Here is a 27,316-nt window from a genome sequence, read left to right as displayed (position 1 = left end):
TGAGCCACAGGAGGTGGCCTAGTTTGCATGATCTCTCTTGACTACATCTCCTGTGCCACTGATGGAGACAGACTAATGACTAATTTGGACTGACCATTTCTCTGACCCAGTGGGAAATTTTGCATGATCTTAAATCATGCAGAGTTAAATAACACTTGGCCAAAATGTGCATCCCCCAATGCCAAACTTGTTTCTGTGTCTGTTTCACAGAATCCTCGATATGAACCTCTTTTCACTTGCACTGAAAAAATGCAGCGAGTGTAGGGTATAACAGGAACACACATTATTTTTCTTGCTTTTACTCGGTTGCAAATGTTAGCTGCTGTGACAGCAATGTACAAGAGGCAATGCTGAAAGTGGAGCACAGGTCTGTTTTACTCTGTGTTCTGCATTGTCTCAATATCCAAAAAGTTTACAAAGAAGTTGTTTCCCCTGGAGATAAGGTTCCCCTCAGCTAGACTTAACAGGGACTGCTCCTCCTTGCAGAGCTGAGCTGCATGGTGCAAAGCATGGGGTTTTCTCAGCATGCCCATCTTTGCCCCTGCCCCTTTGAAGATGTTTAGGCTTGAGATACGAGAAGGGATACGTGTGTGAAGTTTTCACTTCATCCTGGTGGTCTCAGAGGGAGGTCTCAGAGGAAGGGACATGTTGGAGGGATGTAAGGGTGTTGGTAGGACCTTACAGCTTGCCTTTCCTTCCTTGCAGCTTCCTTCCAAGGTCTGCTGGTGGCAGGTCAGTATTGCTAGTGGTGAGCGCACAAACACATGCTAAACCCTTCCAAGTCTGTAGGATGAGGCAATACGGAGAGTAGAGCACAAGTTTGTTTTTTGAGTTGTGAGTGATTCATTGTGAGTAGCAGAATAAAGCTTAGGCAGTCACTTCTTAATAATCTGGCTGTTGTCAGCTACTCTCAGACTAGGCAGTAGTCAACAACCAGGGCATTTTGGTGGGAAGGGTCCCCAGGGCTCTCCTGTCAACCCTGCCACTTGCAGCACAACTATCTCTAGCACTAGATCAGGCAGGCTGTGGCTTTATCCAGCCACACCTTTCACATGGATGAAAATCGATGACCTCTCTGGGGATTTTCCCCAGGGTTGCACCCCCTTTCCTGGAGATGCTCCCCATTTTCCAACATGAGCCTCTGTAGGTGCAATTCATAGCCACTCACCCTTGTTATATCACCTGGAACCCCAAAAAAGCCCACAGATGTAACCCCATAGCAGAAGGAGCTAGGCTGCAGCAAAATTAAGGAACATCTGTGCAAGCAGAGATGACTTCTGTGCAAGGCAGCGTTCATCAAGAAATAACACCTTTCAGAGGCTGTAAGTACCTAACATGCCGGAATTTAATGACCTGTGACCTCCTTTGGGCTGTTCACAACCAGGTGCACTGCAAATGGATGTTTTGCGCCTAGCGAATGGGCCCAGTCGCTGTGCTGGGAGAGTAGAGATACTTCATAATGGCCAATGGGGAACTGTGTGTGATGATGACTGGGATCTAGAGGAGGCCAGAGTGGTGTGCCGGGAGCTGAGCTGCGGGGCGGCGCTGTCCGCCCCCGGCTCGGCTCACTTTGGCCAAGGATCTGGACAAATCTGGCTGGATGACGTGAACTGCATGGGGACAGAAGACGCCCTGTCCACGTGCAGGGCCAAGCCTTGGGGAGAGCATAACTGCAACCACGGAGAAGACGCTGGTGTAGTGTGCTCAGGTAAGGCCGGCTGGGTCTCAGCTAGCCCTCGGTGCTCTGTTGCATCGGGTGGCAGTCGGAGACTGTAGGCTTCTGGTGCCGTGTGTGGGTCGGGGCTGGTGCATGGCGCCAGGGCACGTTTCCCTGGCAATCGCACACGATGCTCTGGGCTGGGGACACAGACTGGGGAGTGCAAGAAGTGGGCTTGTGCCCTGCGCTGGGGTGAGCAGCCCTCACAGGCAGACAGTCAGCCCTGCCCGCAGTGCAAGACAATGCTACGCTGGGCTCTCCACGTGGAGGGCAGTGTGCAGGCACAGGGGGACAGATGTGGGAAGACTTTCAGCTTGTCCACCAGCTCTGCCCCGTCTCAGCGTCACTGGCGCTGCCCAAGGAGGGAGCTTGCAGGCCGGGAATGGCTGGTTGGGAACGGTGGCCAAGACAGCGGGCAGAAGCACTTGGGCTTTGGAAACATGGCCTTTTTCCCCCTTGGCTTATCTCCAGTGTCACCAGTGCCAGCGCTGGCTGCGCTCGCCAGGGGCATGGTCCAGGCTGCTGCACTGGGCGAGGGCAGGAGCTTTCCGGGTGGGTTGGAGCACCCTGTGTGTGTGCCGAGGGCTGGGGCTTTGCAGGGATATAGCACTGGTGTGCCTGCAGGTGGGCAGTGGCTCAGCTGCGTTACCCCACTCCAGCTCCCGTTGGCCTTGGGTCTGACCCTGAGGGTTGGGGGGGGATGCTATGTGCTCTGGGGTGGGTGCCGGCCTCTCCCAGAGCAGGGCCATGGAGAGCAGGTGCCCGCACGGTGTCATGGGAAGAGGCAGTGGTTGTGCGCTCAACGCCCCCGTGTCCTGACTACGCAGACCAAGGAGTCTGTGCTGATCCCACCTCCCAGACACAGGGATGCACTGGGATGGAGAGCAGGAGGCCAATGGAAAGGTGTGCGCTTCCCAAGCAGGCTGCTCTGCCCTTTCTTTCCCTGCCCTTATGCCTTAAGGCTGTCTGTTTCTCATTTGTAATTCAGATGCTATTTTCTCATTATATTGTAGAAATAGAATGACAATTGTCCCATATACCTTTTATAGTAGGAAATGGAAGAACTGTAATCTTTGTGGATGCAGGGCATGTACGATGTCAAACATCATAGCTATTCAGGGAAATGCATGAGAAACTTATTAGTCTTACAGTCAGTCTCCAATATTCTGTCTGTCACGCTGATTTCCAGAGCCGTTCCCTGAATCTTTTTGTGAGCCCCTAGCGAGATGGCAGGACCGTTCCCGGGGCCATGCGGCTGCATGTGCCTTCTGCCAGGCACGGGACCCTGTACACTGAGCACCTGTGGGGGGATTTTGTGGTGGTCAGGCCATCGGCATGCTGGTGCATTTGTGTCTTGCAGAGCCGACCCCGCTCCGCCTCGTGAATGGCTCCAACCGGTGCGCGGGGCGGGTGGAGGTGCTGCGTGAGCAGCAGTGGGGCACAGTGTGTGACGACGGCTGGGACCTACGGGATGCTGCAGTGGTGTGCCAGCAGCTGGGCTGCGGGCTGGCCCTCATGGCCTTGGGCTCGGCACGCTTTGGGCCTGGGTCTGGCCATATCTGGCTTGATGACGTGAACTGTGCCGGGACAGAGGCCTCGCTGGCAGAGTGCCGCGCCCGGCCCAGGGGAGCTCACAATTGCCACCATGGCGAAGATGCCGGCGTGATTTGTGCAGGTACCTGAGCAGGCTCGGCCCTGTGCGATTTCTGGGCCAGCGCTGAGGCTGGGGAGAGTGCTGCTGTGTCCCCAAGTCCCTGCAGAGGAGGACTGGGCCGGGCACAGCTCAGGGCAGGGTTTTGCTGTGCAGCAAGCTTTTCTGCCCGTCCCCTTTCTGCCTGTGCCTCTCCATCCTGGCTGCTGCAGCACTGCCAGGGCTCTGCAGCCGTGGGCCTGGAGTTGTCCACATGCCTGGGGCAGGCGGGAGATAGCACTGGTGTGCTATCTGGCTGGGGACGTGGCTGGCGCTGCACACACACCCACCTGCATTTCTGTGCCATGGGATAGCTCCTCATGGCTGGCCTGAAACACACAGGGGCTATGGGGTTCCCCTGCTTCCCACGGTTCCCTGCCATGCTGCCGCTCTGGCTGAGGCTGGGGCACTTGGGCAGCCCCCCCGGTCCCCGAGGAGCAGGTTGGCTGCCTGCTGAGCTGAGCAGTGCCCACATCTCTTGTCTCTGTGCCCCCGTTGCTCTGGGCTGTCAGTGCCCCCTTGTTTCAGAGCCGCCACAGCTGCGCCTGGTGAACGGGTCGGGTCCATGCACTGGCCGAGTGGAGGTGCTGCACGACCAGCAGTGGGGGACAGTGTGTGACGAGGACTGGGACCTGCTGGACGCAGAGGTGGTGTGCTGGCAGCTGGGCTGCGGGGCGGCGCTGTCCGCCCCCGGCGCGGCTCACTTTGGCCAGGGCCATGGCTCCATCTGGCTGGCAGAGGTGCAGTGCCAAGGCGGGGAGGCTGCCCTGGCCCAATGCAGGGCCACGCCATGGGGCCAGAACCATTGTCATCATGGGCAAGACGCTGGAGCGGTGTGCGCAGGTACCCTCATTTGCCCTCGCATGGTGCATGGCTTGGGAGGCTTTCCTGTGGCAGAAGGGGGTGCGAACAGGGCCGGGAGCCCCCAGGGATGGGTTCATGGAGAAGGGCTTCCCGCCTGCAGATGGCTTTAGCATCCAGCCCAGCTGAGCACCACGCCATGCTGCTGTGGGCTGCCCGTGCTGCTCGCTACCTGCAGAAGGGCAGGGGCCTGCTGCCTCCGGCTCTTGGTGCCAGCCAAAACTGAGTGCGTGTAGACGGGGCTTGGCCCATGATGCGTGCTAGTGACAGGCAAGAGGTTTGTGCTGGAGAGGTGGAAAGCCTGCTTGTGTGTCTCCCTCCCGGCCTGCCTGTAGAGCTACTCGGGGTGCCCGCTCGTCACGGTGCGAGCCTTTGCCTTTGTGTGTTGCAGAACCCCCTCGGCTGCGGCTGGTGAACGGCTCCAGCCGCTGCTCGGGACGGGTGGAAGTGCATCACAGGCAGGGCTGGGGCAGCGTCTGTGACCACAGCTGGGACCTGCTGGACGCAGAGGTGGTGTGCCGAGAGCTGGGCTGCGGGGCGGCGCAGTCTGTCCACGGGAAGGCTCACTTTGGGCGAGGCCATGATCCCATCTGGCTGGACGGAGTGCAGTGTCGAGGCACAGAAGCCGCCCTGTCGGCATGCAGGGCCCAGCCCTGGGGATCCCACAACTGTAGCCACGAGGAAGATGCTGGTGTGGTGTGTGCAGGTACCGCCTCCCTGCCCCAATTCCCCTCGAGCGCTGAGTGCTGCTCTCCAGGGAAGGTGGCTGGCAGTCATGCAAAGGTGCCCTGCCCTTTGGAGCAGCAGCTTCCCCCACCAGGCACGCTAGGGAGCCATGGCGTTTGAAGGGTCTGGTTGGAGCGGGAGCTGGTCCCCATTTGCACATCCATCATGGTGCCTAGCAGGGTCCCTGCAGCCATGATCTTGCTGGCTGTGCAGGGTGAGGAGCTGGTGCCCAACGGTGCTGGCCTCACCGTAACGCGGGGCAGAGCTGGGAGCAGCCCTTCTTCTGGTCCCACCCAAGCTCCTGCCAGAAGTGCCCGCTCCCCCACCAGGCTGCATGGGCCCGTTTGGCACATCTGTTTGCATTTGTGCCCCGCTCGTCTCCCGCTGCACCTCCCAGGTGTGGGGAGAGCTGCATCGGTCAATGTGGGGGCAGGAAGAGGAAGGAAACGTCTGTGGCCGCTGGGTCACCTTGGCCTTTGCACGTGTGCCTCCTGCAGAGCCGAGTGAGGTGCGGCTGGTGAACGGCTCCGGGCGCTGCTCGGGACGGGTGGAGGTGCTGCACGACCAGCGCTGGGGCAGCGTCTGCGACGATGGCTGGGACCTGCTGGACGCGGAGGTGGTGTGCCGGGAGCTGGGCTGCGGGGCGGCGCTGTCCGCCCCCGGCTCGGCTCGCTTTGGCCGAGGGCGTGATCCCATCTGGCTGGACGGGGTGAGCTGTACCGGGACAGAAGGGGCCCTCTCCGAGTGCCGTGCCAGGCCCTGGGGCGTCCATACTTGCAGCCACGCAGAAGACGCTGCTGTGGTGTGCTCAGGTAACCTGCATTTTTGTCCCTGCAGTTCAAGAAAAGGGGGACCAGTGCGTGCTGGGGGGTGGGTCTGCACTTTCTACAGGGTTCTCTCTTTCTCTCTCTGGGCCTCTCCTGAACTTGTTGCATGAATTATGCTGTGCAGGGCTGATCTGCATGGCAAGGCTGTACTCTTCCACTCTTCCCCATCAGTGTCTTTGGGAGAAGGAGGGGGGGTCAACTGGTGATTCTCCACTCCCTGCCAGCAACAACCCCAGGACTCTGGCACCTGAGGATTTGGGTCACATACTAGACAAGTTCCCAGCCCTGAGGCACTGCTGTCCCTGCTGCTCCAGAGCATTGCCTGTGGCCTGGCAGAAAGGAGCCTTGAGGCAGAGAGTTCTCCACCCTAGCTGGCATGCTGGAGATCTTTGTCATGCTGGACCCTGCTTTTGCACCAAGAGGGCTGCAGACCTTCTGCCCCCAGGGTGCTCTGCTCCATGCCAGGGTCTTATGGGGCCAGAGGTGATGTGGAGGCTCGTCTCACCCAGTGAAAGGGCATGGTCCTATGGGCATGCATCAGGCATCTTCTAAGAAGGACCTGAATTGCCCTACAGACATGCCCATGCCTCCCTGCTGATGGTTAAGGGGACATTAGGGAAGCCCCTGCTCTTGGAGAGCTCCCCACCAGATGCCTGGAGATGTGTCAGACACGGAACCCTACCTTTGGAGTGCTGTGGCCATGGAAGGCTGTCCCTGCTCCTCATGGCATCCTCATGGTCAGAGATGCCCGGCCTGGCTGTATACTGCCGTGAGTGCGTCCACATCTGCTCCAGTGCCTTTCCCATTTCAGATCCCACTGAGGTACGGCTGGTGAACGGCTCCGGGCGCTGCTCGGGGAGGGTGGAGGTGCTGCACGACCAGCGCTGGGGCAGCGTCTGTGACAACGACTGGGACCTGCTGGATGCGGAGGTGGTGTGCTGGTACCTGGGCTGCGGGGCGGCGCTGTCTGCCCCCGGCTCGGCTCGCTTTGGGCAGGGATATGGTCCCTTCTGGCTGGACAGAGTTCACTGCACAGGGAGGGAAGCTGCCCTCTCCGAATGCCGTGCCGAGCCTTGGGGAGCTCATAACTGCAGCCACGGGGAGGAAGCCAGCGTTGTGTGTGCAGGTAACCCTTGTCTGTGCCATTTCCCTGCATTTCTGAAGGGTGCTGGTCAGGGAAGGGGAAGGTGGTGGTTCAGCAATGGGTGTTGCCAGCTGCTGCCGGCCACTGCTGACCTCCCCATGCCAGCTCAGTGCAGGACACCTCCTGTATACCACGTCCTTCACCACCCTGGGAGAACAGGGCTGGGTCTGGGGTCAAACCACCCTCCCAGGGCAGAGGCTGTGGCTCCAGGAAGCTTTATACCCAGAGGCATTCAGTGCTCTGGGGAGTGCCCAGTACTGAGCCTCATGCACAGGCTCCCGTCCCTGGGGTTTTGCTCTCTGTAGCTGGGCCCAGCAAGACAGCAGTCTTCAGCACCCATGCGAGGAACTGGCACTTGCAGAGTCAGTCTGGTCTGATCCTACACAAAGTGGTGCGATGCATATTGCCCTAGAGGGGCCTGTTTCACTCCCATGGTGGTGGAAAGAGCCCAGACAAGTTGCCAGATGCCAGTTTTCTTTTCCTCTCCCCACTCTCCCGGGTCTGGCTATTTCTCATGAGTGTCTTGGAGATGTCTTTGCATCTTCTGTTCCCTCAGGAGCACAGCTACCCCATCCTTTTTCTTCTCTATCACCTTCAGGGCAGAGAATGCATTTTTTGAAGTTAGTCCATGGATAGCATCCACTGCACAAAGTGCCCTGTACACAGCTACCACCCCTTGCTCCTGGTGCCCTTTGGCTTGCTCCTGCAGGGCACCCACAGGCACACACAGTAGGTTATTTTTGCATTGTTGGCATAGAGAGCACTTCAGCCCAGGATGTACAGTCCTTTCCCTCAACTTTGGACCGGCATGGCTCAGCAGGATTCCTTATCTGCCTTTCCTCTTCCAGGAGAGCAGGCTGTCAGCAAGGCTGGTCTCTTCATGGAGATCTGGTCCTTCTGCAAGGCTTGTGGCTTTGGCAGTAGTTATCTCCCAAGGGTCCATCCTGATCAGATGCTCAGGAACATCTCAAGTGCTTTCTCTCTTCTTTTTTTTCCCTGTTTCAGAGCCACCTGCCCTCCGGCTGGTGAATGGCTCCAGTCCCTGCACAGGCAGAGTCGAGGTGCTGCACAACCAGACATGGGGCAATGTATGTGCTGAGGGCTGGGACATGCAGGATGCTGAAGTGCTGTGCCGGGAGCTGGGCTGTGGGCTGGCTCTCTCAGCCCCAGGCAAGGCTGACTTTGGACAAGGAAAGGGTCCCATCTGGCTGGTGAATCTCAGTTGCCTGGGGACAGAAGCTGCCCTCTCTGAGTGTGTGGGCATGCCGTGGGGAATCCAGCCATGCCATCACAGAGAAGATGTCAGCGTTGAGTGCTCAGGTAACCCTCTCTGGTGTGAACTCCTTACCAGGCTGTCGTCAATAGTGTGATAGAGGGTAGAGCCTTATGATCAGGGAAGAGGCCTCTCTCCCCTTTGAGTCTCTTTTGACCCCATGCCAAGAGAAGAGACAGCAGGCTAGTGCTTCAAAAGCGGTCAGCCCTGTACTACGAGTCCTAGCGCATCTTGTGTAGCCACCCGAAGGACCCTGGTCCCCCGTAGTCACCTACAAGGGAGCTGTCATCTCTATGCCCAGATGCTGGTGTGGAGTCAGAGCAGAGGTGTGTGCCACACAGCACAGGGTCCGTGCAAACTCCTCACTCCATAGTCAGAGATGGCTTTTGATTTTGGTGGGGACAACTGGGGAATCTTCTGTGATGAGGAACAGGTGGGCTCAGCTGGATCACCCAAGCCAGGCATGGTCACCCCTCTGAGCCCAGGTTGTTGTTGCAGGCTCTGAGTGTGATGGGCAGGGGCTGTCAGCCTATGGGTGGTGCCTTACACTGTTCCTAAGGCAGAAAAGAGCAATGATGAGCCACAACTCTCTACCTGGCATAGTGCAAAGCAGAAACAGTATTCCCTCACCAGCGCAGACAGAAAATCCGTCTAGCACAGTGATCTTAGAGGCATTAGTGGTGGTGGAAGATGTCCCTAAGTCACAAAATATTATCTGTGTTTAAAAAGAGTTCTACGTAATTGCCCAGTTTTTGCACTGTTGAGCTCATTAAATGTCATTTGAGGAATATCCCAAACATGGCCTTGACATAGTTGACTCTGGAGTTATGTAAAACTCGTATCCTTCTGGATCAGCAGGTAGAAGTAAGGCTGGATATTCTAAAATGGCACCAGATGCCTGTGTTTGGTCTGCGAAAAGGCCTACAGGGAGGCTTTGCAAAACAGTCACATGGAGTTTGCGAGTCCAGTGAAGGGCTACTAAGATGATTAAGGGACTGGAGCATCTGTCATATGAGGAAAGGCTGAGAGAGCTGGGACTCTTCAGCCTGAAGAAGAGAAGACTGAGGGAGCATCTTATCAATAAATACCTGAAGGTAGGGTATCAAGAGGATGGGGCCAAACTCTTCTCCGTGGTGCCCAGCAATAGGATGAGAGGCAACAGGTACAAACTGGAACCCAGGAAGTTCCATCTGAACATGAGGAAAAACTTTGTTACTGTGAGGGTGACTGAGCAGTGGGACAGGTTCCCCAGGGAGGTTGTGGAGTCTCCTTCCTTGGAGATATTCAAAAGTCATCTGGACACACTTTTGGGAAATGTGCTCTAGAGGAGCCTGCTTGAGCAGGGAGGTTGTATTAGATGATCTCCAGAGGTCCCTTCCAACCTCAGCTATTCTGTGTTTCTGTGATTCTGTGGCTCTCTGCATGGAATTTGAGTTAGTTTCTCAAATACCACATCCAGATAAATATTTTATGAAGATACTTTCAGCAGGCTGAGTATTTATGTGGTGTAGTTGCATGCTGGATTGCTGCAGTCAATAGCAAACCGACAGACATATTCATTCTGCAAACCAGATTGGTCTTTGGGGGAAAGCAGAAGGAAAAGTTCAATCTTATCATTTGCATTTTCTTCTACTATGGTACAAATAAGGCAGTCTGATCTTTCCTCGAATGTCTTACATGCAAAACTTTTGGTAAGCTGAATTAGGAGGAGTGTTATCTCTACAGAGCCCTTGACCATAACCCTACTTTAAAAGGCCAGAGCTGAGCAATACCTCCAAAGTCAGCAGTTTGCAGTATTCAACGGTTGGTTTCTGAACAGTCATTTTCATCAGAGTTTTTAAATAGAGATGTCAATAAACTGTTACCTCTTTATTTTCAAGGGACAGGGAGAAAGAGGGAAAAGACATCACAAAAGGCTTATTTTCACTATCAGATCCTACTTGTCAAACTTCAAACTTACTGCATGCAGGAATGGGACATGAACTCTTGGCATATGTTTGGCCTTTACAGAAATTCTGCAAGTGTGCCTTTTTCTCATCTCATTTTCTCTTTATGTTTTGGTTTTCAGAGCCAGCTATGCTCCGGCTGGTGAACGGCTCAAGCAACTGCTCTGGAAGAGTTGAAGTGCTGCATGCCCAGCAGTGGGGCAGCGTGTGTGATGATGGTTGGGATGTACGAGATGCAGAAGTGGTGTGCAGGCAGCTGGGCTGTGGCACAGTGCTATATGCCCCACATCTGGTTCAGTTTGGCCGAGGGCCAGGTCGTGTCTGGCTGGGTGACGTGAATTGTACAGGGACAGAAACTGCTCTCTCCAAATGCCCAGCTGGGGCCTGGGGTGAAGGTTCTTGCCGCAGCAGGGAAGATGCCAGTGTTGTGTGCTCAGGTAACCCTGCCTTGTGCATATCTCACACTACTGTGCTGCACATCCTGTGCTGCTGTATGTGAGCAGTACAGCGCATCCTTTTAGGATTACTTTTTTCTCCCAATTCCTTTCTTCTCACCTGCCCTTGCACAGCTGCAGGAGTCCATGGCCATGGGGAACTGGCAGCCCAGCATGGATAGACTCGAATGTAGTCTTGTCTCTAGGATGGACATTCCATAGGTTTAGAAAACAGTGTTTCACCAGCTTGAGAAATGCACACAGTGGGGAGAGTGGTGGGAGACAGAAGTCCGCTCCCATTTTCACCTCTGGCTTCCAAGCTACCGAAAGAGCTGTGGCAGTGGGATAGAAGATGAGGGTGGGGGATGAATGCTGGGTGATCTGTGATCATCTCAGCATGCTGTGGAGGAGTAGGACTGCAAGTGTTCTGCCTGTCCCATGCTAGCACAGAGTGGCTGTGTGTGTCATGCAGGGTCACTGTTGAAACATGGTGTCAAACAGAGCAGGCAGCTGGTAGAAAGTTTGCAAGCCGTGGAATTGCCTGCTCTTTAACATGCCTGGTGTCATGGGCACTGCAGGCTGTATTTGAATGGTGACAGCCCAAGGGTGTCATGAGAGAACTCATCTCTGGAGGACAGGAGTGAAGGTGACATTCACATGCCTGGCAGGGAGCTGGGAGGAGAAAGAGACTGCAAATCATGGGTGCTTGACTGCAGGGTAGGGAAGCATGGGGAGGTGCTGAGCTCACAGCCTTGGTGTCTCTGCCAGGCACAGCCGTGAGCAGCTCCAGCCTCCCACTGCCAATGCCCCTTCTGCTGGGCCTGGTGACATCACTAGCTCTCACACTGCTGATCGGGGCTTTCCTGCTCTTGATGAAGAAGAGACCACGGTCCAGGGCTTTTCTGCACTCAGCAGGTCAGCTTTTACTCTTACTCAGCTGTAGAGGATGGGGGCTTGGGGCGGGTGCAATGTGTGTGGGGTGGGTGGTAGAGGGAGTGTCTGCCCTGTCTGCTGTATCAGACTCCTTGCATCACAGCCCAGGGTGCCCCAGAGCACCGACCATATAATGAAGGAGATAGGAGCAGAAGCAGCTGTGAAGAGAGGTCACCTGCTTTCTGTGCCCCTGGGCAAGCCAGCAGCACAGCCGGGGACACACCCTGTGCAATGTCCTAGTCCCAGGGCTGTACAATGCTCTTCCCCTAAGAGACAGCAGACTGTCTTCCTTGCAACAGCCCCATAGCTGTGTCTGCAACTCCAACACTGAGCAGGGGCTCTTACAGATTATCCTTGGTCTCTGATGAGTGGGGCCCTGTGACATCCTGTCCTCTGCTTTGCAGGTAATGAGCTGGAACTGAATTCCCTGGGAACTCTCTGGATCCAGGGAGGTGGTCATCTTACAGCCATGGCAGAAGTTCCTGAAGATCCCGGCAATGAAATGGTCTGGCTGGTGAAAGCCAAGAGAGTGACACTGCCCCAGGATAAACCTGAGGGAGAACAGGAGAAAAATTGCAGCTTTCTCCCAAATACTGCATCATGAGCAGAGCCTTGGTGCACATGTGGGCTGCAAAGTCATTTCCCTCCACCTCTGTCTCTGGTGGTGTGTGCTGGGGACAACGTGTGAAAAGAAGAACTCCAGGTCCCAGATACTTTCAGTATTTGGTGTATCAGTAAAAATAAACTGGCCCTTTGTGCCATGCTTAGAACAGCTCTTACTGCCTTTATAATCCAAATGGGGAAAAATCTTGACTCCTTATTGGATCTCAGTGTCCTTGTCAGGGCTCATATGCCCTGCATCTCCTCTCACCACCACATTCTCCAGAGCTGCTCCTTGGGGAGGAATGAACTGTGCTCTTAGGTGAAGCAGCAGTGGTGCTGGTTCTGCTCAATGTGATGTGCATGCGGACAGGAAAAATTAGTTTGGATTTCACAGATACCTAGGTGTACTGGCCTTGTGCACAAGAGGGGCAGAAGACTTAGAGTCTGAATGGATGCAGCTCATGGAGCTCCAAAAGCAGAGAAGGCTCTTGTAGGTGCAGATGAGGGCATCTGGATGCAGATAAAGGTCCAAGGGCTGTCCTATTAAAGAGTATTAGATGTCAGCATTTAGTCATTTAGCATTCATTAAGGAAGATTCCATTTCAGAGAGGTTTGCCTGCTTCTAGGAACCACTTTTGCACAACCATAATGCTATAAGTGGCGCGCAAAAGTTTCATGGGAGATTTCCCTTCTGGGCCAGTTTCAGCTATGCACTGGGACACAGCAGCAGGCAGAAAGGAAGGAGTCAAGTGCAGAGGCTGCTGGAGTAGGTGCTATGACAGCAAAGCTTTCTCTCTGGTGGAAAGTGAGATCTCAGGCATATGTCAATAAATCTTGCATGTGTGCAGTATTGTGTGAAGTCTCCTTGGAAAGAGGCACCTGGCCTGACAGACCCTGTGCCGTGCAGGAACCCCCAGAAGAAGCGACGAGTGATTGTTGCGGGTGACTGCCTGCTGCAGGGGACAGAGGCACCTATCTGCCAACCGGACCTCTTGTCCAGAGAGCTTTGCTGCCTGCCAGGGGCTCGAAGAAGAGATGTCATGCAAAGAGTGCCAAGGCTTGTCCATGCATCAGACTACTACCCTCTGCTGCTCTTCCAGGTGGGCGCTAACGACACAAAAGGCAAACTGGAAACCATCAGACGAGACTTCAGAGCTCTGGGAATGGTGGTGAAGGGTCTGGGAGGCCAGGCTGTTTTCTCCTCAGTCTTGCCTGTGAGGGGAAAGGACGGGAGGAGGAGGAGACGAGTTTTCCAAGTTAGCAACTGGCTGCACCACTGGTGTTGGCAGCAGGGTTGTGGTTTCCATGACCATGAGACCCTGTTTGAAGATGGACAGCTGATGGGGAGAGATGGGATCCACCTTACCAAGCGGGGCACGCATGTCTTTGCCAACAGATTGGCCAGGCTGGTAAGGAGGGCTTTAAACTAGGAAAGGTGGGGGAAGGGGAATGGTATAGTGGCAGGGGAGTCAGTAAAACACCGCTCAAGTCAGGAGGCCTCCACCGGGTGCATGCAGCCAGGGGAGACAGCATGGAAGATGGCTGTGGAGGATCCTCTTGCACCTCTCCTGGGAAGCTTGCATGCCTCTCTGAAATGCCTGCACACCAATGCACGCAGCATGGGGAATAGACAGGAAGAGCTGGAGATCTGTGTGTGGCCATGATCTCATTGCAGTTACAGAGAGCTGGTGGGATAGCTCACGTGACTGGGATGCTGTCATGGATGGCTAGATGCTTTTTAGGCAAGACAGGCCAGGAAGGCGAGGTGGTGGAGTTGCTCTTTATGTGAGGGAGCAACTGGGATGTGTGGAGCTCTGCCTCAGGGTGGATGAAGAGCAAGTGGAGAGCCTATGGGTAAGGATTAAAGGGCAGGCTAACATGGGTGACACTGTTGTGGGGGTTTACTCCAGGCCACCTGACCAGGAGGAAGTCATCGATGAGGCCTTCTACCGACAGCTGGAAGTAGCCTCACAGTCACAGGCCCTGGTTCTCGTGGGAGACTTCAACCACCCTGACATCTGTTGGCAAGACAGCACAGCTAGGCACAAACAGTCGAGGAGGTTCCTGCAAAGCGTTGAGGATAATTTCTTGACCCAGGTGGTGGAGACGCCAACAAGGAGAGGTGCACTGCTAGACCTTGTACTAACAAACAAAGAAGGTCTAGTTGGAGCCGTGAAGGTTGGGGGCAGCCTTGGCTGCAGTGACCATGAGATGGTGGAACTCAGGATGCTATGAGGAGGGAGCAGGGCAATAAGTAGGATTGCAACGCTGGACTTGAGGAGCGCTAACTTTGGCCTCTTCAGGGACCTACTTGGAGGAATCTCATGGGACAGGGCCCTAGAAGGAAGAGGGGTCCAAGAAAGCTGGTCAAATATCACCTCCTCCAGGCTCAAGACAGGTGCATCCCTCTGAGGAAGAAGTCGAGCAAAGCAGGCAGGAGACCTGCATGGATGAGCAAGGAACTCCTGGCAAAACTCCAACAGAAAAAGAAAGTCTACAGAACGTGGCAAAAGGGACAGGCCACTTGGGAGGAATACAGGGACGTTGTCAGAGTGTGCAGGGATGCGACAAGGAAGGCTAAGGCCCAGTTGGAATTAAATCTGGCAAGGGATGTCAAGGACAACAAGAAGGGCTTCTTCAAATCCATCAGGAGCAGAAGGAAGACTAGGGAAAATGTGGGCCCGCTACTGAGTGGGGCGGGTGCCCTGGTGATGAAGGATATTAGAGAAGGCAGAGTTATTGAATGCTGCCTTTGCTTCAGTCTTCACTGCTAAGGCCAGTCCTCAGGAATTCCCGACCCTGGGGACAAGAGAGAGAGAGTCTGGAGAAAGGAAGACTCTCCCTTGGTGGAGGAGGAACGGGTGAGAGATCTTTTGTCCAAACCTGACATCCATAAATCCATGGACCCCGATGGGATGCACCCCCGAGTGCTGAAGGAGCTGGCGGATGTTATTGCTAGGCCACTCTCCATCCTCTTGGAAAGGTCCTGGAGATTGGGAGAGGTGCCTGAGGCCTGGAAGAAAGCCAATGTCAGCCCAGTCTTCCAAAAGGGCCAGAAGGAGGAGCCAGGGAACTCATCCTCCCCTCCATCCCTGGAAAGGTGATGGGACAGCTCCTCCTGGAGGTCCTCACTAAGCATGTGGAGGACAAGAAGGTGATCAGGAGTAGTCAGCATGGCTTCAGCAAAGGGACATCCTGCTTGACCAATCTCATAGCCTTCTCTGACGGAATGAGTGGCTGGGTAGATGAGGGGAGAGCAGTGGATGTGGTCTCCCCGGACTTCAGCAAGGCTTTGGACACTGTCTCCCATCCCATCCTCCTCGGTAAACTCAGGAAGTGTGGGTTGGATGAGTGGACGGTGAGGTGGATTGAGAACTGGCTGGATGGCCGAGCTCCGAGGGTTGTGGTGAATGGCGCAGAGTCAAGTTGGAGGCCTGTGGCTAGTGGTGTCCCCCAGGGTCAGTGCTGGGTCCAGTCTTGTTCGATGTCTTCATCGAGGTGCTGGAGGAAGGGCCAGAGTGCACCCTCAGCAAGTTTGCTGATGATACTAAACTGGGAGGAGTGGCTGACACACCAGAAGACTGTGCTGCCTGTTCAGAGGGACCTGGGCAGGCTGGAGAGTTGGGCGGAGAGGAACCTCCTGAAGTTCAATATGGGCAAGTGCAGGGTCCTGCACCTAGGGAGGAGTAACCCCATGCTCCAGGACAGGCTGGGGGTTGACCTGCTGGAAAGGAGCTCTGCCGAGAAGTAGCTCTGCCTGGGAGTGCTGGTGGACAAGCTAGTTAAGCATGAGGCAGCAATGTGGCCTTGTGGCCAAGAAGGCCAATGGGATCCTGGGGTGCATGAGGCAGAGTGTTGCCAGCAGGTGGAGGGAGGTGATCCTGCCCCTCTCCTCAGCCCTGGGGAGGCCTCACCTGGAGTATTGTGTCCACTTCTGGGCTCCCCAGTACAAGAGAGACCTGGCAGTAGTGTAGAGAGTCCAGCGGAGGACTACAAAGATAATGAGGGGACTGGAGCATCTCTCCTCTGAAGAAAGGCTGAGGGAGCTGGGCCTGTTCAGCCTGGAGAAGAGAAGACTGAGAGGCGATCTCATCAATGTGTACAAGTATCTGAAGAGAGGGTGTCAGAGGGACAGGGCCAATCTCTTCTCCGTGGTTCCCACTGACAGGACAAGAGGCAACGGGCAGAAACTGAACCACAGGAAGTTCCACCTAAACCTGAGGAAAAACTTCTTTGCTGTGAGGGTGTCTGTCTGGTACAGGTTGCCCAGAGAGGTAGTGGAGTCTCCTTCCCTGGAGATATTCAAAACCCGCCTGGATGTGATCCTGGGCAATATGCTGTAGAGGCCCCTGCTTGAGCAGGGAGGTTGGACTAGATGATCTCCAGAGGTCCCTTCCAACTTCAACCATTCTGTGATTCTGTGATTCTGTGAAACCTTGCAGCAAAAGTTGGATTATAGAATAGTTAAACATGTTGCATGGATTGCTGTTGCAATGTGAAATACAAGGGCTGTGATGAAGCAATGGAAAATGTTCTGGGAAATATGGTGCTCTGGCCATAGAAAAAATGAAAAGTCTTTGGGGGAACAGTTCCTCTCACTTACCTGACCTAGCCATTTCCAAAGGACCGGACAGTTTTACAGTGATAAGAGACATACTTTCATTTCCCTTTGGGTAGACCTCTGAACCTTATATGGGATTAGTCAGGCTAAATTGTAGGAAGGAAGGATGGGGCGGGGCAGACAATTAGCTGAGCATTTCTATGCTGAAAACATCAACTATTGTAAGAGCATGGGGAAGGGCCCAGAATGAGGTTTGTGCTAGAGCATTTTGTGGCTCAGATGTTGGCTTGTGAATTCCCTACAAAACAATGAAGGATGAGAATCAAGTCAATGAGATGCCCAAAAACTAAGGGTGCATGCAACTTAATCTCAGCAGCCTATTCATAATTGCAGTTTCTGAAACCCCCTTATTCTTTATATGATACTCTGAGAATACAGATACTTAGGAAGACTGCGTTTTTTAATATGCCTCCTAGAGTGATGGATCAGGCTTTACCACGGTGACTTCAGAAGGTTGCCTTGGGGACAGACAGACTTCAGCTGGAGGGTGCTGGTTATTTTATATAAGGGAACTGTCCCTCACAACTCCTGTGACTGCATTCTGGCATGCACAAGCGATAAGAGCAAATTTGAATGTACAGCAAATTTCTGACTATCATTGGCATTCCATTAGCCAATTTTTGTATTTCTGTAAACATTTTCAACAGCCTAGCCCTTCAGTTTTGTAAGTGTTGTTTTGATTTCCCAGTTAAAGTGGAACTGGGAATTCACTGAAGAGCAGGAAGACTCTGCTTTTCCCAAGGATGCAAACCACCATAAGTCAGTGCTGCAAACCCTTCCACTGCACGACCTGCAGCTTAGATCTGGCTGGAAATCATGGAGGTGAGGGTGAAAGGGGCAAGCACAGCTGGGAAGGGGGGAGCCTAATAGGTACTGCCGCAGTGGTGAGGCCACTTAAGCAACTTCCAACTGCAGGACTAAATCCCAGGTCACTGCCAGGGGATGCAGGAAGGAGGGGTCAGTGTAGGAGGCGGGATGAGTGTGGGGCAGACAGGCTGATCTTTGCAGAGGAAGGGACAAACAGGCTCTCATAACCTTTCAGGCAGTGAGGGCACCCAGCTCAGCCTGCAGTTCTCACTAGGACAATTACCTGCCTTAAAGTGTGTGCTACCGGCATGGGGTTTTCAGGACATTGCCTGCTGCCCCTACACAAGAACCTGGTTAGCTACGCTGGAGTAGGGCTCCTGATCTACCTCACGTGTTTTTGTGGTGAGTGACTTTGTATCTCCCTGCCAGCTCTCCCACATTTCTGGCACCTCTCCTCTGATCAGTTCTCACATGGCAGGAGCTGCATCCTAGGATAGTATTCAGTTTAGAAAAGAGGGGTCTATTATCTGCAGGAACAGGGGGAAAATGGCCAGCACTCCTGGGTTTTGTACTGCATTTGTGGGAGAAGTGAGGCTGGAGAAAAGACTAGAGGACAGAAGGATGGTGACAGATGCTCTGTCACCCACCTAGTGGCACTAGTTTTACAGAGAGATAGTGCAAAGCCTCATTTGAACTGCCAGCTTTCAGAAGGAAAAGAAAAAGGCTGGTGGGGAAGGAGACCTTACTGTCCGGGTAATTATTCTGGCCTCTGTACTGTTGCCCTCGTGCATAGCTGTTGGGAAATGATTGGGGCCTTAGCAGCCTGTTTTGGTTAAGACCAGAACTTGGTTATTTGTATTGGCCACTTCTTTGGGGCTGGCCTGTGTGTTTACAAAGATAGAGCACAAAGTCCTATTTCCTCCAGCACAAACAAGAGCAGGTATTTCCCTCTTCAACCTGTAGATAGGAAAGCCTTTCCAGAAGATGACTAATTGTGCTGCAAGATCATTCTCTAACAGGTGGGATTCCACAGTGTTGTTGCCTTTTTTTTTCTTCTTCTACCTGCCTCATTTGGTGCTACCTTCTTTCCAAATAAGGCTCCTTCTGTTTTTCATGCATTACTTAGGTGCACAACATGAGTCCTTGTTTTTGTGCTCAAGAAAACTGGCATACAAGAAACCCCCCACTGGCTGTTAGTTTTCCAGGATGTCCAGTTCCTGATGCAGCGTACTCATTCTGTATAGGAAGAAAGTATCTTGGGACAGGAGATAAAGAGTTAACAAACTGTAGCTCTGTGTGCGGTTATTGCAGCTGCCTCTCCCGCTCCTCTAGGCTTACACAGAGCAGAATGTGTGGGGCCATCTTCCCCAGGTGGGGTTAGTTTGTAGTAGATCACAAAGCAGATTGTTGCATGAATGGCAGAACTAATGAATCTTGGTGCTGGACTTTCTGATTTGTATCTTCTGCCTCTTCTTCCCTCCTACCATAACTTCAGTTCCCCAGTCCTTGCCCTCTGGGAATTCCTTCCACCACAATCTCCCCTAATGCATAATGCCTCTGCTCCTCCTACCTCCCATCACCAATTACACCATCTTGCTGTAATTGAAGCCTAATGCTCTCCTCTGGTACATTCACAACTCCACTTGGCTAGGTATCACTTGCCAATTTGCTCTGTGGGCTCCATACAGCATCCTGTAAATGATCAGATTGCACACAGACAGCTCCCTTCTACTGAGTTAGCAATCTACTGATAAGTACTTCCTACATACAGTTTTCCAGACCTTTCAATCAAACCTGCAGTGTATTATTTATCTTTAATTCTAAACCTGTTTGAGAATATCATGTAAAAAAATATCAAAAGCCCCTTTAAAGATAGTTGCCTTTGTCCATTAGAAAAATAGGGTTCACAGAGCATTTTCTTGCCTAGACCTTGATTTTTTTGCCTGGATTGTCTTAGTTTTTCCTAGTCAAAGGAGAAGCATGTCAGTCATTCAGATAAACCATTACTCTTTGCAGAGGCCATGCAAGGCTAGCACAAGTAACATAGCCTTTCCCAGTGCTTCTATTCCCCACATGCACAGGATCCTCTCTGAGAGTTTTATTCCTTGCAGATCTTGTTGCTTCTCAGCGGGCTCCCCTCCGACTGGTGGGTGGACCACACCGTTGTGCTGGCAGAGTTGAAGTGTTTTACAGCAACAGATGGGGAACTGTGTGTGATGACCACTGGGACTTAGAAGATGCTGAAGTTGTGTGCCGTCAGCTGCAGTGTGGAAAAGCCCTATCAGCCTCTAGGTCTGGTCAGTTCAGTGCAGGTTCAGGACCCATCTGGCTGGCTGATGTTAACTGCACAGGGATGGAAATTGCTCTCTCTTACTGCAGAATGAAGGTCTGGGGAAAGAACAATTGCAACCATGGTGAAGATGCTGGTGTGGTGTGCTCAGGTAACAACCTGTGGAAATTATGGGGGGAACTGGTGGCAGTCACAAAGCATGCAATTCCCTTGCAATAAGTGTTGACCTAAATTTTCCACCTGTGCTCTCTGCTACACATATGACCTCAAGAAGGGATGGTTTTGTGGTTTATCCCCTACATTACAGAGGCCTGCAGGCCGGTGAGCTTTTTGGGAACCAGACATTATCTGTCCAGGAAATTAGTACTAATTTCATGCTACAGGGGCCAGGGCATGTCTATGAGAGGTTTTCTATCACCTCTGCTGTTACTTACCCTCTGCCAAACTCTGTGCAAATTATTTCCTATGTCAAAATTAGCTTGAAACAGGTCACAAAGAACTGCAAAATGTCAGCAAAAAAAACATGCTGCAAAATGGTCAGCTCAGCTCACTCCTGAATTCAAATTTGGAGTTAACACTTTAGCTCCCTTTGCAAGAGAATGCAGGAACAGAAGCAGAAGAAGAACTCAGTGACTCTGGAGTCTGAATATGAGATTCGGGGTGTAAACTGCAGTGAAGCTCCTTGCAGAGGAGCTCCATTCACTGCAGTGAAGCATAGCAGTGTCCCAGGAAGGCTCACACCTCCTCTGCACTCACAGAGAGACCACCTGGGAGCCCTGCTCTCCACTTTCTGAAATGCTGAACCATCTCTGAGGGTTGTGAAGGGGCCTCTTGTACAAGAACACATCTCCAGCATCAGCAGGACACTGGGTATCTTGCTTTGGTTGCATTTTTTCAGGAAGAGGGCAGGGGCAGAGGCACAGTGTCTGTTTTGCAGGCAGGCATTGTGAGAGACAACCTAAGGCAGATGAGAGATGGTCACCAGAGGGGCCAGAAAGAGAGATATTTTCAGACACCAAGATTCCTCTTCCTTGTCACCAGAGTAAGGGATAGATGATTGTTTCCATGCTCTGGAATCTGGTGATCTGAAAAAGCTAGAGAAGGCACCTCCTCTTCAGCCACAAATTATATCACAGCTTGGATCTTTGGCAGCTGAAAGAGATGCATGCATTTGTGGCAATGGCTAGTACACAAGAACCACCTGTGCCAAAATTGTCTCAATAGACATTGGTACATAGGTGCGCCAAACTTCCAGTTGCCATCTCCATGTGCACAGATGGCATGGTGCACCATGCACACTAGAAAAGAAGCTTTCCACCTTCTCCTGTCTCAATATCCTCAGGAACTCCAGCCACAGCTGGAAAGATCACAAGTTACTGGGCCCATGTGGCATTACTCTGCTAAAGCAGTGATCAGCCCTAGCCCAGTCCAGAGGTGGCTGTGTGTTAATACTGGGTGCAGTCAATGAACATGGTGCAGTCAATGAATACTGTGCAGGGCAGAATGGTCAGCTGGGCCATGCAGTGCCCCAGAAATGATGAACAAGGGCATTGTCATGGTATGTTTTTTCTGCTTTTTGCAGACTCAGCCAGCCACCCTCCAGATCGCCACACTAGTCCCACAGAGCTCCGTCTGGTGAATGGCCTGAACCGCTGCTCTGGAAGAGTCGAGCTGCTGCACGAACACCAGTGGGGAACTGTATGTGATGATGACTGGAGCTTTACTGACGCCAAAGTGGTGTGCCAGCAGCTGGGCTGTGGGATGGTAATCTCAGCCCCTGGCTCAGCTCACTTTGGCAAGGGATCTGGACCCATTTGGCTAGACAATGTTCAATGCAGTGGGACAGAAGCTGCCCTTTCTGAATGCCAGGCCATGCCTTGGGGCATAAATAACTGCGACCATGGAGAAGATGCTGGGGTTGTGTGCACAGGTAACTGTTGATAATATCATGCATGCAGAGCAGGCGAAGAAGGTCAATGGAGGATGCTTTGCTACAGGGATAAACAACGCTTTCAAAACTTCAGCAAAGTGCTGGACATCAGACATCTGGGTAGGGGTTGAAAAGGGTGACCCTGTCCCCTCTTTACTCTGCTACAAAATGGTATATGGCGTTGTTTAGCACACAATTCATCCTTCTGTGAAGCTAGGAGCAGCAGTGATAATAGGAGGGAACGCTCTTCTCCAGGTAGTGTATGAAGAAGTACTCTAATATGGGCTAAAAGGGTGTACATGAAGGCACAGGACAGAGGGAGAGCACAGGGCCAAGTGTCAGAGCAGCTCCTAGCAAGGTCACAGCCCTCCATGCTATACGGACCAGTAGTTCACAAGCTCACCGCCTATGCAAAGACCAGAGCGCAGGGGCCTTTTGAAAGAAAAAGGACAGTGGCAATGGGGTCTGCAGACATCCTCCCCCTTCGTAGATTACTGTGATCACTAAGCCAGTGCAATGGGCTTCTGGACAACCATCCAGGAGGATTTAAAGCAGATTATAGCAGTTTATGGTGGCAATTTGCTAAGGTTCAGTTGATCCATGAACAACAAGGCTTCTGAGGCCATACAGCTGGTTTATCTGCATCTGCGTTATTTAGCCCTAAACTTTAAATATTCCTCAGCAGCTCTGTGTGGGCACAAGTTTCTTCTTGTACTAAATGCTAGGGAACTTTCTCTGGCAAGAGTTTCACTGGCCTTGCAGCTATTGTGAGATGCAGCTACTGAGGGCAGTAGTGGCAGGCAGATTTGCTTGTGGGAGATCTGGTCTAATGTTCCTCTTGGTCTCTTCCCCCTTGTGCCATTGGCAGACACAGCCACTGAAGCGTCACCTGAACTGCGTCTGGCGAATGGCCCCAATCGCTGCGCTGGCAGAGTGGAGGTGCTCCACAACTATCATTGGGGAACAGTGTGTGATGACGACTGGAGTTTAACCGAAGCCACAGTGGTGTGTCGGCAGCTGGGTTGCGGGACAGCAGTCTCAGCACCTGGCTTGGCTCGCTTTGGACAAGGATCTGGTCGTGTCTGGCTGGATAATGTGAACTGCACAGGGGCAGAAACTGCCCTCTCTCAATGCCAGGCCAGGCCTTGGGGATCCAATGACTGTGACCATGGGGAGGATGCTGGTGTGGTGTGCTCAGGTAACCCATATTCAATGGTTTAAGTACCATACGGGTTGGGGTACAGTATCAACACAATCACTTCCTGGCAATCAGGGATGAATGCCTTTTCCACACCCTGGTAAAAACTTTTTCAGAGAATGGCATGAATGTCACATGATTTCTTCCCTGTGTCAATGCAGACTACAAGATCCCAGCATGCTGCTAGTGTGATTTTGTGCAAAAAGAGACACAGAGTGAGAGCTCTTCCCCTTTCTGATAGCTAGAGCCCTTCTGCTATCTTCTCCCTTTCTGATAGCTCTACCTACATTGCAGCAGGTAACAGCTCCTACCACTTTCTATACTCACTGTTGACCCCAGTACCCTTTGTCAGGCACTGAGCCCCACACTCTGGAATTGTGACTCCTTCTTATCTGAGCTGATGAATGGAAAATCCCGAGCCTTCTCGGGCAATGTAGCCAGCAACAGGATCTCTTTTCACACATTTCCCTGGCAGCTGGAGGCTTCACACCCAGATGGATGTTGTCATTTTCCTGTGGCTTAATACATTTCAAAGCCTAATTGGAGCCATTGTCAATGACCAGGTATGAACTCACATCTTATTCTGTTGACAGACTTGGACACTTCGGGGCAACCTCTGCTCAGGCTGGTGAATGGATTCAACAACTGCACTGGGCGAGTTGAGGTTCTTCACAACCAGCGATGGGGAACTGTGTGCGATGACACCTGGGACCTAAAAGATGCGGTAGTCGTGTGCAGGGAGTTGGGATGTGGGATGGCATTGTCAGCCTTGGGTTCAGCTCATTTCGGCCGAGGATCAGACCCCATTTGGCTGGACAGTGTTCACTGCATAGGAACCGAATCCACCTTCGCAAAGTGTAGACTGAGTGACTGGGGAGAACACAACTGTGGCCATGAAGAAGATGCTGGTGTGGTGTGCTCAGGTAACCCTACAGGTGCTGCAGGAACCAGTATAGGGCATCGCAATAAAGATGTTTTCCTGGCTGAGCTAGCGTCCATCCAAGGGGTGCCTGGAGATGGCACCCAAGAAGTAGAGTGGGGGCTTGATGTGGGGCTGGATGCCAAAATTGTTGTTTTGCCCAAGGGCTGTTCTAGGCTTTCTTTTCTCTGCTCACTCTTCTCTGTCCCCAACTGCAGAACAAAGGATGGTTTTAACCCAGCCACTTGGGTTGGAGTTAGGAAGAAATGAAACTCTAACTTTGATAGTATTTAATTACTTAGGTGTGGGTGTCTCCTGCCATTTCAGGTGCTAGGGTGCATCCTGTCTGAGGCAGGATGATGCAAGCAGTTTGTGACTGCATTGTCATGCCCTGGCTGGGGTTAAATGCAGGTCAGATCAATAGCCGAATGTTTTTAGGATCAGCAAGGAGTTCCTGACCTTTAGTCATTCCTTTGACATGTAACAGGCTGGGAGCCTCATGAAGTGGTTCTTTGGCCCAGCTGGTGGCAACTGTGTTGGTAGCTTGTGGTTGATTTTTTTAGACAGATGTTCAGCCTGGGTTTTAAGTTATCAGCTGGCAGAGAATCTATCACATCCACAGGGAAACTGATCCAGTAATCAATTATCTTTACTACTGATATTTTCTGCGTTATTTCTGATTTTATCTGACTTGAGTTGTTAATTCTCATTTTGCCTTCGCCGACAGTGCCTTAGGTTATTATTAGACTCCTCTTCAACTCTCAATACCCACAGCACAGAAATCAGGTTCCCCATCCCACATCCTCTCTTTTAATTTAGCTCAGTACTTAGGAAGGCCAATGTCTTCCACTGGACAATAGGATCGCAGTAGTTGGATGTGTATGACTCACTGTCACTAGTAAATAGCTAGAAGATGGAGTGGTCTTGTAATAGCTGACTTCTGATCAGTTCACTTTTGATGGTGAACTATTTAAACATGCTCTAAGTATGAGTTTGCAAGAAGTTGTGCAGACACTTTTTATTAATTTAATCTATACCATGTTCCTACAGCTTACAAATGACAGCATTCCTTGATGAACAAAGCCTTGCTAAAATCAAGATGCACGATCCTTAGGAAGGGATTTTTTCCCAGACACAGGAGTCCAGTACCATCTGTGATGCCACTGGGTAGCCTGCTGCCTTGGCAGGTGTGGTCTCCCATGAGCTCTACTTCTCAGCTGTCAGCCCTGTGGGAATATTCCTTCTTAAGGCATCTCATATAGCACTAGGCGGGAGGTTTAGGCAATTGGTGCTTCATACCTGTTAGTCAGTGCTGGTGGTTGGTGATCTGTTGGAGCTGTGGCTGCTTGCTCTCAGCAGGTATCTGGAAAAACGGCCTACCGAAAGTCAGAAGGTGTGTCCCTTTCTAATTGCTATGAAGAATCTCATGGAGCCTGAGCAAGTGTGCAGCTGTGCTAAGTAGAGTACAGGCCAAAGTGCTGCACATGTGCTACTGCACATATGCCTCCGCTCCTTGTAAAGCACTCTGTGCATTTGGCACTGAAACACAAACCCGACATGTTGAGGTCAGTTCTGTCAGTTCAGGCCAGTTCTGTACGACAAAGGTACATATGTCACCTTTCCGTTAGGCTCTCTGTCCCAGGGCTGTGAGGTCAGAGGGGCCAAGAAGGCCTCCTCAGACCCTGTGGTTTCTATTGCAGGTGCGAATCAGCTGCGAGTGAAGGATGGCCCAGGCCCCTGCGCAGGGCGTGTGGAGGTGCTGTACAATGCTACGTGGCATAGTGTATGTGATACCAGTTGGAGCTTGCTGGAAGCGGAGGTGGTCTGCAGGCAGCTGGGCTGTGGGCCAGCACAGTCTGCACCCATCGGAGCTCAGTTCGGCCAGGAGAACAGCCGTCACTTACTGGAAGGGCTAAACTGCAGGGGCACAGAGTCATTCCTCTTGGAGTGCCAGCAGAGCAAGATGGGTCTGGGGCTGTGCAGGCATGGCTCTGCAGCTGGCGTGGTGTGTACTGAGCCAAAAGGTGAGTTCTGGGAAGCTCCATTATGTTCCTACACACTTAGGGGAGCATCAGCACCGTTCTGTCTGCTTCAGTGGCCAACTGGTCTCCAGGAGGGGCTCAGAATCCTATCTCTATCCCAGTCTTGGCTCCCTTCCAGGAAGGGAGAAGCATTGCCAGGAACCTTTTCTTTGGTAGGGAGCATTAGGTGGACAGGATAGAGGCATCCTGAAAGAAGCAGGTAGACAACACAGGTTAATTAGGAGTAGGCATCTCAGGGGGCATGGAGTTCATGTTCTCCTTGGGAAACACTATCCATGGGGCATGGAGAAGAGAATTTCCAAGGACAGGCCAAGGGACAGTAATTTCTGCAAAGTTCCATCTACTGTTTCCAGCCTAGCTCTGCTGTACCTTGCTTTCTTTGGGGTGGCAAGGGTGTCTGGGAGATGCTGAGAGTTCTGCCTATCACCCTTAGTTCCCAGGTGGAAATGTTTTGTTTGCATTAGTCAAAGGCAGGGTCCACGTGCTCATCCTCCCTCCCTAGTGGCCTCAGCTATCACTCCTGCAGACAAGGGTAAGACCAAGCCCTAGAGAGGGCTGTGATGGAGCATGCTGTGAGCTCCCAAAATGTGCAACAATACAGAAGGGGGCAGGGTAAGAAGGTATTCTGAAGGGTGGAGAGCGACAGGCCATCCACCACAATCTCTCTGAGTGTTACTCTTTCCACAGACTTTACACAGTCCTGCTTCATGCTGGCAGGTCTGCTTGGCATGGTGGCAATGCTCTGTGGGATCCTGACGGTCCTATACCTGTGGACAAGGTGTGGAAGACGGGATGGATGCTCCCTGGGTAAGAGAAGGATCAATGTGTGTCATGCACTTGATCTTCCTGCAGAATGCAGTCGGGCTTCTTGTGCTCGTGGCCAGCGTGGCACTGCCTTGTTATGCCCCAGCTACAGGGCACTTGGAACTCCTAGGCTCAGGGGCTGTGCATCACCCCACTCCTTCATTTTGCAGATAAAGCACCTGTAAAGGGGATGGAGGATGCAAGGACATCATCTGAGGCTTAAATAGCCACACTCCTGGCACCAAAGGAAAAGCTCCGTCAGAGCAGAGCAGCTACTGTGATGATCAGGAGAGAGGATCTTCTGTGGCAGAATGGAAAATCTTGTCACCTGTACCCATAGCCCCTGGCTCATTGCACTGAACCTCTTAGGGTCCCAGCTGCCTGCATGACCATGCACGGCACCATGAGGCCCTCAATCTCAAAGCAAGAATCTTTATCTCAGAATAAATTATCTCAGAATCATTACCTCAGAATGATAATCCCTATCTGGTCCTCCAGGCAGCCTCTGGTATCCTAATCCCATCTATCTGGACTGCCCCCTCTTTTTCCCA

At 52.5% G+C, this 27,316-nt stretch overlaps 2 protein-coding genes across 3 annotated transcripts in view; both read left to right on the top strand.

The window, feature by feature from the left end:
- LOC104144141 (deleted in malignant brain tumors 1 protein-like) overlaps nucleotides 1-13,001 on the top strand; it is a 30,573-nt gene extending 17,572 nt beyond the window's left edge. Inside the window, exons 13-23 of the mRNA XM_068923418.1 lie at nucleotides 706-732; nucleotides 1,385-1,708; nucleotides 3,078-3,392; nucleotides 3,936-4,250; nucleotides 4,660-4,974; nucleotides 5,492-5,806; nucleotides 6,633-6,947; nucleotides 7,971-8,285; nucleotides 10,307-10,621; nucleotides 11,387-11,533; nucleotides 11,956-13,001. Coding sequence (XP_068779519.1) covers nucleotides 706-732; nucleotides 1,385-1,708; nucleotides 3,078-3,392; nucleotides 3,936-4,250; nucleotides 4,660-4,974; nucleotides 5,492-5,806; nucleotides 6,633-6,947; nucleotides 7,971-8,285; nucleotides 10,307-10,621; nucleotides 11,387-11,533; nucleotides 11,956-12,155 — 2,903 coding nt within the window. The 3' untranslated portion in view covers nucleotides 12,156-13,001. The remainder of the gene's footprint in view (nucleotides 1-705; nucleotides 733-1,384; nucleotides 1,709-3,077; nucleotides 3,393-3,935; nucleotides 4,251-4,659; nucleotides 4,975-5,491; nucleotides 5,807-6,632; nucleotides 6,948-7,970; nucleotides 8,286-10,306; nucleotides 10,622-11,386; nucleotides 11,534-11,955) is intronic.
- Nucleotides 13,002-17,725: 4,724 nt separating this feature from the next.
- Nucleotides 17,726-27,230, top strand: LOC138063680 (deleted in malignant brain tumors 1 protein-like). 2 transcript variants are annotated; one of them, XM_068923491.1, is made up of 9 exons: nucleotides 17,736-17,984; nucleotides 19,694-19,874; nucleotides 19,962-20,023; nucleotides 21,455-21,802; nucleotides 22,671-23,000; nucleotides 23,594-23,923; nucleotides 25,620-25,943; nucleotides 26,649-26,768; nucleotides 26,936-27,230. In XM_068923491.1, the coding sequence occupies exons 1-9, from the start codon at nucleotides 17,891-17,893 to the stop codon at nucleotides 26,986-26,988; spliced, it is 1,842 nt and encodes a 613-aa protein (XP_068779592.1). In that variant the 5' UTR covers nucleotides 17,736-17,890; the 3' UTR covers nucleotides 26,989-27,230. The 2 variants fall into 2 exon arrangements, with proteins under 2 accessions (XP_068779591.1, XP_068779592.1); XM_068923490.1 differs by having other exon boundaries at nucleotides 17,726-17,984; nucleotides 19,694-20,023.
- The last annotated feature ends 86 nt before the right edge of the window (nucleotides 27,231-27,316 follow it).

This window comes from Struthio camelus, chromosome 34 (assembly GCF_040807025.1).
Source record: "Struthio camelus isolate bStrCam1 chromosome 34, bStrCam1.hap1, whole genome shotgun sequence".
NCBI classification, from domain to species: Eukaryota; Metazoa; Chordata; class Aves; order Struthioniformes; family Struthionidae; genus Struthio; species Struthio camelus.
This window is presented reverse-complemented; position numbering and strand designations above follow the sequence as displayed.

Coding starts and splice junctions, on each gene's coding strand:
- LOC138063680 (XM_068923490.1), top strand. CDS start 17,891: ATGGGGTTTTCAGGACATTGCCTGCTGCCCCTACACAAGAACCTGGTT. Junction 23,001..23,593: donor TGCTGGTGTGGTGTGCTCAG/GTAACCCATATT, acceptor TTCTGTTGACAG/ACTTGGACACTTCGGGGCAA. Junction 23,924..25,619: donor TGCTGGTGTGGTGTGCTCAG/GTAACCCTACAG, acceptor TTTCTATTGCAG/GTGCGAATCAGCTGCGAGTG.